Below are 10,695 nucleotides of genomic sequence, written 5' to 3' on the forward strand. Positions count from 1 at the left end.
TCGCGCGGCTGCTCCTCCACCACGTAGAGCAGGCGGCAGCCGCGCTCCTCCAGCGCGCTCTGGAACCAGGCCCTGCCGGCCAGCCCGACGCCGAAGAGCGCCAGGCCCAGCCCGCGCTCCGGGCCGCTGCCGGTGCCGCCGCCCGCGGGGTGCCGGTGCCTGCGGGGCGGCTGCGGGGCGGCGGGGCCGCCCGACGTGGAGGGCGCCGGGGCCTCGGTGCCGCCGGGCGGGCCCGGGGCGGCGCCGCAGCCCGACAGCAGGAAGGAGGCCGGGGGCAGCAGCGCGGCGGCGTCGAGCTGCAGCGGGAGGCCGGCGCCGAGCTCCGGGGCGGCGGATCTGCACGGGCAGAGAAACGGGAGGGCGCTGAGCGGCGCCGCGCGGCCCGGGGCCGCCCCCCGCGCGCCCGGCCCCGCGCTCACAGCAGCAGCGGCGCGCGCAGCCCGTGCGCGCGGCCCAGGCGGCGGTTGCGGTAGTGGCGGCCCGAGGCCAGGTGCTCCAGGATGCGGTCGCGCCGCACGCGCATGGGCAGCTCGCAGCACGTGCAGTAGAGCGTCTCCACCACGGCGGGCTCGCCGGGCGCGCCGCGCTGCAGCAGGTGCCGCTTCACGGCCAGCTCGGCGAACTCGGCCGCGTAGTCGTGCAGCGTCTTCTTCCTGCGGCCCATGGCGGCCCCGCCGCGCCGGGCGCCCGCCCGGAAGCGGAAGGGGGAAGCGGCGCCGCGGGGCGGCCGCTGTCCGCGTCGCCGTGCTGAACCCGCCGTTGCCGGGAGACCGGCCCCGGGGACGCGGCGCCGCCGCCGCCATGAGCGCCGCGGGCGGGGAGCGGGGAACGGCGGGCGGGGAGGCGGGCACCGGGGGCACCGGGGGCACCGCGGGCACCGGGGGCGAGGAGCCGGGCGCCGGGAGCGCCGCGCCGCCGGCCGCGAGGGGGGAGCCGCCGGGGGAGCCGCCGGCGCTGGGCGCGGCGCGGCGCGGAGCCGGGAGCCGCCGGCTGTCCCGGCTGGAGGCCGCTCGGCCGGCGGGGCCCGCGGCGCAGGAGGAGCCGCTGGGCGGCGGAGCGGGGGAGGCGGCCATGGGCCCGCTCCCGCGGCGGCCCCGCTGCCTCGGCACGTGCCACAAGGCCACGTCCACCGCGCACCTGGGTAAGGGCCGCGCCTGGCGGAGCCGCCCCCGGAACGGCCCGCGCGGGCCCCGCCGCCCGCGCCGAGCCCCGCGCTGAGCCCCGCTGCCCCGCACGCAGGCGGCCTCCAGCCCCCGCTGAGCCCCGCGGAGCCGGAGCCCGCGCGGGAGCTGCCCCGCGAGCCGGGCGGCCTCGAGGCGCCGCCGGGACACAGCGCCGAGAGCCGCGACAAGGTGAGGGACACCCCGGGGGGGACGGGGACACCCCGGGGGGGACGGGGACACCCCGGGGCCTCGCTCCGCTCCTGCCCGGCGCCCACCGAGAGCCCTGTCCGCGCAGGAGCAGCGCCTGGCGGCCCTGCAGGAGGAGGTCACCCGGCTCTCGCGCTACGAGGCGGAGTGCGCCAGGAAGGACGGCGCCATCGCCCTGCTCCGGGACGAGCTGGGCAGCCTGCGGCGGCGGCTGGAGCTGCTCACGGGCCCCGGCGTCGCGCAGGCGGTAACGGCGCTGGCTGTTCTGCGGAACGGGCCGCGTTCCCTCTGCTGGGGCTTCTTGCTGCTCCTGGCGCCCTCCCTTTTCCCTTGCAGAAAAATGTGTTTTCACGATTGCTCACTGGTAACGGGGAGTCAAAGGTTTTTCGTTTAGCAAGCTCGAGAGAGGACAGTGTAGGGCAAAGCAGCCTCGGGACAAGTTTGAGAGAGAAAGTGGCTTGCTTACCATTACAATGCAAGTATCATGATAAAATCTGAGACTTCAAGATTGTCCATTTGCCCAAGCAAGAAAACTAGCAATCGCTACAGGGTCTGGAAATCCCACTGAATCCTTTGATTATGCCCATGGAACCTGCCCTCCTCCCACCTCCTCAGGGGCTAAGCAATAACACACCAGCTTTCCCTAAAACATTTCGGCTCCAGCTGTGAATCCGTGCGTCTCTGCACAAGGCTTTATTAACGCCTCAGAAGTCCCTGCTCCCCTCTCTTTGTAGCACACAGAAACGCAGCAGGAGAGCCCAGGTACCGAGGGTGCCGAGGAAGCTCTCGGGGAGGCGGAGGCTGCCGGGGCCTTTCGGGAGCCGCCGGGAGCAGGAGAGCAGGAGCTGCGGGCCCAGGTCGCTGACCTGCAGGAAGCCAAGCAGGAGCTCTGCCAAGAGCTGCACAAGACAAAACACGACTACAGCATGGCCACAGGTACCCCGGGAGCGGCGCCTGCCGCCATTGCTACTAGTTACCAAGTTTGTTCTATTGCAAATCTACTTACCTTGAAAAAAACCTAGCCTAGGTTCTCAGGAGGGCAAAACCTCCTGTTTTCGCTCATTGCTTTCAGAGTGCTTCAGAAACAACACTTACTTTGAGGCCTCCTCCTAGACATGCACGAGGAAATGATGTACAAAAAGTCCTGAGCAGCATCCTGGGGTACCCGAAAGGGTTTGGGCTCTCTGGCACACTTGTGTTTACATTACTGGCCAAACTAGCCCTAAGAACAGCTTCTACTCACAAAATGAGGTTATATGAGTTTATTATATATGACAGTGAAGTACCACGAAATATTAATTTGTCTCCTTGTGGCAGTAGTTTTAGCTTCACCCACAGTCTATAAGCAGGTCTGCTTATACTTACCTGAAGAAAAAGCTTCTTGCAGTTTTTGACAGGGATTCAGCTCACTTATGGCAGTACTCCAAATTTACAGGTGCCCTCTCTGCCTTGCAAAGACAACTGGAGATCCAAGAGTCCCAGCTTCGGAGAACCAAATCTGAAAAGGAAACACTGCAAAAGGAGCTGAGAGAGCGCGAGAAGCAGCTCCAGGCCATGTCTGCCAAGGTAGCGCCCTGGCGCAGGGACGGCGGCTGCCCACGGGGGTGGCAGCAGGGGAGCTGCTCTTTGGGAAACAGCTCCCCTTCTAGCGAGGCAGCAAGTCCAGGTACGAACTGCACACCTGAGGCGTAAAATCTTTTTAGTTTTGCAGCCTGAGAGAAGAACGGAAGCATGGAGAAATGATGGCAACAATAGAGAGGGAGAACTGCAGTCTTCGACAGGTGAATTTGGTGCAAAGTGCCATGATGAATTATGGAAAATTCTAGCATTGGTGGCTCAGCTAGCTATGCTTGTTTCAGGTCTGAGGGCATCTGTCTCATGAAAAAAATCCAGTTAAGTTACTGTGAACATCTGATTCCCAAGTTTATTTCACTGCCTGGTTATTTTTCTAATAGCAAACGTGCTGCTTCTAGCTGCTCTAAGTAAAAGTATTACTCAGCACAGTAGATTTGGAGAAAATCCCAAAGTAGTAATGGTTCCTGGTGCTGACAAGCTTTCTAAGTCTGCAAATCCTGAGAAATATGAGAGGGATTTGGACCAGATACGGGGAAGATGTGGCTGAGCCGGATCACCACCTTCCTCACTTGTTCTTAAGGGCTTGATTTATGTGTCTCCCCAGACTGTGACACAACAAGAATCCAAACTGGCTGAGCAGAACCAGCTCATCAGCGATCTGCAGAGCGCAGTCAGCCAGCTGCAGGCAAAGGTTCTGGTCAACGAGTACCACATCCAGGAGCAGCAACGGGCACAGGAGGCAATCCAGAGCCAAGCCGACCTGCTGCAGCACATGGAGCAGCAAACTAAAGTAGCCCTCCAAAGCATCTCCAGCAGGGTAAACGCAGCCTCTTTCACTTCCCATTCCTCCCTCCCTCTTAAGAGGCACTTCAGCCATTTCAAGCAGAGAATCAGAAAGCTTAGAGCCATTTCCAGGTAGCAGCACAGGGGACCTAACCAGGGCGCTGCAGACTCCCTGGGGGCCTAACTTGCCTCCCGTGGGAAGGTACTTTCTCCACCTGGAAATACATCTTTACCACAAAGTATGTGCAGCTCCAGGTGGAGCCCGTGCTGAACCGTAGCCATTTCACAAGAACGGGCTTCCCATTTCAGCACTCACTAGCAGCTTTTCTCAAGTGTGACAGCATAGAAGACCCCTAAGTACCTCTGGCTCATAGTAAGCTCCATGAAAGTGCCGGGCAGTCTCACATAAAGACTGAGCATACCTACTTTCCTATTTTATCAAAGTTTGAAAGATACCGAAGCAAAATAATTCAGGCCACCTTCAGTGCTGCAGGCAGCAAGTGTCCCCAGGCAGAACTGACTGATGAGGAGGTGCTGGAGGCAATGCAGGTATGTGAGTCCTTGGAGCTCTGCTTCTCTGAGCTAGCGCGGAGCTGATGAGACAAGAAAATACCACTGTCAGCCTAACGTATCGCTCTGCACATCTCTGATTTTCAGAAAATTATTAACGAACGGATGGAGTTCCATCAGATGCTGAAACAGAAGGGCGTCAAGGTCCCATCTCTCTACAGCCCCGACACACCTGCTTCATCCCTCCCCAATTCCAGGAGTAGCAGAAAGAGTCCCCAGAAGTAGTGTCATCTGATGCCTGAAAACGAATCTTCACAGCTGAGACGGTCAGAATATGTGTCAGCACCTCCAGGCTCCTGTTGCTTTGTTTTCAGACAGTGCCTTACTGACCAATTAAACTGTTCATCACATATGTGTGAGGATGCATTGCTAAGTTTCTCTAATTAGGATCAGGTCAGTCTTGCAAACCTGCCAAAATTAAATAGTCCATGTCTTTGGGGCATGTTAAGACAGCATTGTTATTAAAACGTGCTAGAGAGATCACCATTGCCGAGCTCAAAAGAGGTAATTACCAGTGGTAAATTTTTATTATGGCTGAAAGAATGCAACACTCTTTCACATAGTTTGATCAAAGTTGAAAGTTTTACATACCAAGGCAGGATACACTGCACTTTTCTTAAAAAGTAACAATCTCACTGTGTGCAATTTGCATTCTTGAACATGAAAAAGATGAAAACCGAATCCTGCTCTTAGATTAACGGCTGCTAGCGCAATACAGTCAGAAGAGAAGAAACTGTGGCTAGGTCAGTTTTTGAAGGATAAAGTACTTTCAAGTTCCCATCTGTGTCCACCACTCGAACCTGCTCTACCACCAACGGAGAACTCGTCTGCTGCACATTTTGCCCAGGATTCAAATTCACAGGCCCACAAAGAGCATCAGATTCATTATCTGAGCCGGAGTCGTCTTCCCTGTTTTCCAAGGTGAATCTGTTTAGTTCTGCTATTTTCTGTTAAAAGCAAAATATAGAAAACAAGATTAAACTAAGTATGAACACTGCATCTGTGCTCTCTGAGCAATTCAAAGTTGTTTTTGAGATACAATTTGGCCTGCCCCTGAAGGGCTCTTGGCACAAAAACATTATTTGGTGGGTTAAAATCTTTATGGAAACTGAAAGAACTAGTGAAGTTACCACTGCTGTATCTTTACTGGGCACCTGCTAAACCTGAAGGTGTCAAAAGACACACCATCTATTTCCAACTGTGGTAACACAACATAATTTATCCCTGGCAAGTTTTTAAAGTCTGCCAGTCACTCAGGAAATAAGCATATAGAAATCTCCTGAAATACAGCACAAATAGAAGAGGAAATAAAGAAACAACTTCTGTGCTCTTCTCCAACACGTGCGAGCACTGAAACATTTCGCTAAGAAGCACCCCAAGAACAAATCAGATTATCTTAGTGGATTACCTACCAGAATCAGTGCATCCATGACATCTTTGCATATCTGTAAACTGGCATCGCTTGTCACTTCTAGAAACAGATCACGCGTGCTTTTCTTAATCTGGAAGGATTTCAAGAGGTAAAACAAGTAATGAGTCAGAGCATACTCTGTTATTTGGCAAAATTTCTCAAAATACACGAGCTGAAGGAGAGGCATTCAGACCACATGCTAAGTGCTCCCTTTCTTTACAGTACCAATCTGTAGTCCTGCCCTTCCCTTTGCCATTCAATAAAGATTTATCTGCAAAGGAAAACCTGTACCTTTGGAGCAGCTTGCCATAGCTTTGCAAATTGCAAATGTAAAATTTAACCCCTTAAGATTCACCTCAATCTGATACTCTAGCTCAGAGAGTTCATGCAATGGAGATTGGCATTTGGAATGTGACCATAAGCTTCACAGGCTGCTGCATGTCTTGGAGTCTGGAGCTAATTATTCCTCGGTGGAAAAAAATAAATCACTGTTCGATTCTGATTGAGGTGCTCCCACTCTAACAGGGACTAATTGTTTATACCTTTGTTTTTTCACTATTGGTTATTGGCGGGAAAGAAATAACAACGCCTTCGGCATCCACAAGACATGGATAGTTGTCTTTGCCATCCAGTAACTGAAGATATCTGCCAAGAAAGAAAAGTAAAACGTGAGTGAACCAGCAGCTGGACATCTGGGCAGAAAGCAGTGACAAAACGAATAGTGTTCCTGAGCCCCACATACCACAGAGGGGATTGAGAGCACCAAAATTCAACAAGGTGTTATCACGGTGATACAGCTGATTACAAGAGAAAAGCCACTAGCACATGGAAATGATGAGTTAGTCCTAGGAAATGGCTCCCAATATAACGTTATTATACTGACCTGTGCAATCCAGAGATATTTTGACGCTTCTTCTGTTTCCTCTGCTCCTCAGCTTCTAACTGCAGCTGACGGACAAGATCCTTTGCCTTGATCTCCTTTCGACCTAGGGGCGTTATCTGCCCCGGACAAGAAGAGCAAACGTTTGAGTAAGAGCAACTTGGACACTGCTGCCATGAACGGTCTTTTGTGAGTACAAAGATACCCAAAACATACTTCAAGTAAAGTTACTTGCAAACAGTTTTGTAGAATCAAACAACCGTGGATGCTGTCGCGTGTTCACATACATCGCTGTTCTCCATAACAGTCTTCCTAGCTGTGGGATGTGGTTAGATTGTGGGCTTTACCTTGTCACCTTAGCAGTTCAATGGAGTTCTTTGCACAAGTGTGTTCCTGATTGCTTTTGAAGCAGCACTTGTGTACCAGGGCATATTCTGTGATATTTGCTGCCACTGCTTCCTTCCTTGATGCAGCTACTTGACACGAGAACACCCAATGCCAGGCATTTTGCCCGGTTCTGCTTAAATGCTGATGACTGGCTCTCAAATGTTATTACTGTTCTGTGTGCTGCAGCACACAGAACAGCAGCTTAACATACGTCACATAAGGACTGCTCTAAGCCTCCCTGGCTGAAGGCCGTTCTCCACCTGGCCATGCAGCAGAATAGACCAAATCTTGACATCCAGGACTGCTCTTTCACGTCAAGGACGGCCTAGGAGGAAAACTTTGTTTTCCTTTGAAAGCAGCAACATAAACAACCAAAGAGTGGGACAAACTAAGAGAACCTGATTTGATTTTAATTACGTTGCCTTACAGGCAGCTGCTGACCAAGGTGCAGTTGTACAAATGAGCAGCTGCTTTGCTGTGCAGCGCTCCAGGTACAGCCTAATGTGTACAAGGGGAACACGAAGACTGTAACGCAGGACACAGGGTGTCACTTCTTCTAGAACTATGGGAGTAAGGAAAACAATAAGGAAAAATAAAGAAAAATAGAGAGAAAGACAGGAGAACAACAAAAGGGAAAGAGGCTGCAATTGCCACTGGCCCTACCTTCAGTTCAGCAGGAGGCTGGACACTGTATGTCAGGGGACCTCTGATCAGCTGCAAATCGTGAGTGGCAATTGTGGCCGCTGTTCGCTTCTCGCAGATGTCTTCATGCAGTTTGGTCTAGAACATAAAGAACGGTGTCAAACCCAGCACAAACACACGAGTCCGGTCAGCGCGCGGGAGGCTGACGCCTGCCATCTAACGGGCACGTCCGCAGCAGCGCGCCAGCTGAAACCGTGTGCCTGTCATAGCTTAGTCTGCAGGGAAGAGCGCACAAAGAGAACTTCATCACAGATGAGGGAACTTAGGGCCAAATCAGGATAAGTTTAGTGTGAATATGTGCTTATTATCAATCCTCAACAGCTTCAACAACAGTAAAAAGCTGTTGCTATACAGGCAACGCGTCTCCATCGCCTTCTCGTTACGTTTTCCTGTTACGTTTTCCCAAAGAAGGGCCTTGGCTGTCACACCGCAGACCCACGTAACCCCGGTCAGCGCTGCACTGACCTGGGCAGCGAGGAACCTCTTGAGCGCGTTGCCCGGCCCCAGGGTGACTCCTCTGAGCGCGCAGCACACGATGAAGGGCCGCACGTCCTTCACGCCGGCGCCCACGCGCACGGTCAGGGGCGCGGGGCTCTCGGAGACGTGCAGCACCTTCACCAGGAGCCTGCTCACGTCCTCCAGCTTGTCCCGCTCCCCGTCGCCGCCGTCCTTCTTCTGCCGCTTCTCTCTCTTCTTTTTCCTGCTCTCCTCCCGCCCGCTCTCGGCCTTCCCCTTCCCGCGGCCTCCTGCCCGCAGGTATTCCAGGATGGATTTGGCCTGGCAGCCGTTGACCATCTTCTCCAGGCGCTTGTCCTTCAGCCTGTTCCCGCGGAGGTTGAGCTCCTTGAGCCGGGGGCAGTCGGCCAGCTCGGCCGGCAGCTCCGTCAGGTGGTTGTTGGAGAGGTCCAGGCTCTGCGGGAGACACCCGGGATCAGGCCGGGCCCCGCCGGGAGCCCCGCGGCGGGAGCCCCGTCCCCGGCGCGCACCTTGAGGGCGGGCAGGGCGGCGATGGCGGCGCCCAGCTCGGCCACCTCGTTGTCGGCCGCCTCGAGGCGGCTGAGCAGCGGGAAGGGCTCGGCGGCGGCGGGCGGCACGAGGCCGCCGGGCAGCGCGCGCAGCCGGTTGCCGGAGAGCAGCAGCGCCTGGAGGCGCGGGGCGGCGCGCGCCAGCCCCGGGCCCAGCTCGCGCAGCCGGTTGCCGCCCAGGTTGAGGCTCTGCAGCTGCGGGAGGACGGCGGCCTCGGCGCCCGCATCGCCGCGCTCGGGCCCGGCGCCGCCCAGCGGCGGCGGCAGCGCCTCCAGGCCGTTCCCGGAGAGGTCGAGCACGCGCAGCGCGGGCAGGGGGCCGCCCAGGCCGGCGCGCAGCCCCGCGGGGCCCAGCGCGTTCCCCGGCAGCAGCAGCGTGTGGAGCGCGGGCAGCGCGGCCGCCAGCCCCGGGCCCAGCTCGCGCAGCGCCGCGCAGCCGCCCAGCTCCAGCGACTGCAGCAGCGGCAGCGCCAGCAGCGCGGCCGGCAGCCGCCCGCCGCCCGCGGCCACGCGCTCCGCCACGGCCGCCCCGTCCAGCCGCAGCTCCCGCCGCCGCTCCCGCGCCGCCGCCTCCAGCTCCGGCCACGCCGCCGCGCCCGCCGCCATGGCGGGAACCAGCGAGCGCGCGAGCCCGGCCTAGAGCGCCGCGCGAGAACCAGCGAGTTTGTCTCCCGGCCGCCTAGAGCGCCGCGCGGGAACCACCGAGTCTGCGTCCCGGCCGCCTAGAGCGCCGCGCGGGAACCAGCGAGTTTGCCTCCCGGCCGCCTAGAGCGCCGCGCGGGCACCACCGAGTCTGCGGCCCGGCCGCCTAGAGCGCCGCGCGGGCACCAGCGAGTTTGTCTCCCGGCCGCCTAGAGCGCCGCGCGGGAACCACCGAGTTTGTCTCCCGGCCGCCTAGAGCGCCGCCACCTCCTACAACGTTTTGTTTTGCTTCGGATCAATCAACACTCACAAATAGTCTCTAATCCAGAATTCACAAGGTTTATTTTATCAGATCTTACTTTTTAACTATAGTTAAAAAGCTGGTCCCTAAATATTACAATAGAGTAAGCACAGACCCTGCTATGCGTAGAATTTTAGTGATTAGCTTTATTTTAATTATTGTTGAAAAGCCATCCTTCCAGAGCAATGGAGAGCCGTATCCATCAATTCAATCTACAAATCAGTGCTACATGGGCCAATCCAGAAAATACATCGGTGCTTTGCACTGTGGAGGTTTTTCACTCCGTTTATCTACAAAAACTCACAGTTTTGCTTCTAAAATGACAACACGCTCTGGGCAATCGCCCATGAGCCTGGAGTCCGTTGTATGGATTTGTCTCCGAGCAAAAGCAAGGGTTATTTTGCTTACATAAGGAATCAGGCCCTAAAATGCAAACCTGTGTCAGCAGGTGGTAATAAACATATATATAAAATATATATTATATAGTTATATAAGAATAATTAAAGAAATAATTATATAAAAGATTTTTAAAATGCAGATACTCTGATCTACCTGTAAAATTCGTAAGCTTGTGCACAAGCCTGCAAGCAAACTATAAAACATAGTCAATATAAAATCAGTGCTGTATGTACAAGACACCGCTGCAGATTCACTCTGTGGTAGCAAAACCCCAGCCCTCCACCCTGCGCACGCTACCGTGATCACGCGTTCCTGTAGCTACCCCTAGAGCGGGTCAATCCTAGACAAATTGCCTCCACGTCACAAGCACAAAGGGCGGGTTCGGACGTGGTACCTGAGCCCGTTTAGTTCCCTGCGCCGCTGCGGCAGCGCCCGCAGGCTGGGGACGCTGGCTCCGTCCAGGGCTAACCAGGGAAAGCCAGGGTGGAGGCACAAACAGGCTGAAGTTCACTAGAGAAAAGAGGTTTTCATGTATTAACTTGAGCTTCCTGAGCCCCTACTCGGATTTTTTACAGGGTTATCTTTTGGAAGACTATTATGGCATGAGATCTTAAAGCACACTTACACTTTTGGGGTGACTCTATAGGTAC

The 10,695-nt window shown here is 55.8% G+C and overlaps 2 protein-coding genes across 2 annotated transcripts; one reads left to right on the forward strand and one right to left on the reverse strand.

Moving 5' to 3' along the window:
• Window positions 1-1,071: 1,071 nt before the first annotated feature.
• Window positions 1,072-4,648, forward strand: CCDC27 (coiled-coil domain containing 27). Its single transcript, XM_088533711.1, has 9 exons — window positions 1,072-1,141; window positions 1,240-1,352; window positions 1,459-1,617; window positions 2,105-2,306; window positions 2,806-2,936; window positions 3,074-3,151; window positions 3,550-3,762; window positions 4,173-4,277; window positions 4,386-4,648. Exons 1-9 carry the CDS (start codon window positions 1,072-1,074, stop codon window positions 4,521-4,523), a joined length of 1,209 nt encoding a protein of 402 aa, XP_088389837.1. The 3' UTR covers window positions 4,524-4,648.
• Window positions 4,649-4,985: 337 nt separating this feature from the next.
• Window positions 4,986-9,309, reverse strand: LRRC47 (leucine rich repeat containing 47). Its single transcript, XM_088533693.1, has 7 exons — window positions 8,665-9,309; window positions 8,144-8,590; window positions 7,640-7,756; window positions 6,593-6,708; window positions 6,252-6,354; window positions 5,711-5,800; window positions 4,986-5,245 (listed from the first exon to the last, which is right to left on the reverse strand). The coding sequence occupies exons 1-7, from the start codon at window positions 9,307-9,309 to the stop codon at window positions 5,003-5,005; spliced, it is 1,761 nt and encodes a 586-aa protein (XP_088389819.1). The 3' UTR covers window positions 4,986-5,002.
• Window positions 9,310-10,695: the final 1,386 nt, after the last annotated feature.

The sequence above is a fragment of the Tinamus guttatus genome, unplaced genomic scaffold, assembly GCF_059628265.1.
Source record: "Tinamus guttatus ecotype Peru unplaced genomic scaffold, ASM5962826v1 Tinamus_guttatus_pri_ptg000515l, whole genome shotgun sequence".
In the NCBI taxonomy this organism is placed as follows: Eukaryota; Metazoa; Chordata; class Aves; order Tinamiformes; family Tinamidae; genus Tinamus; species Tinamus guttatus.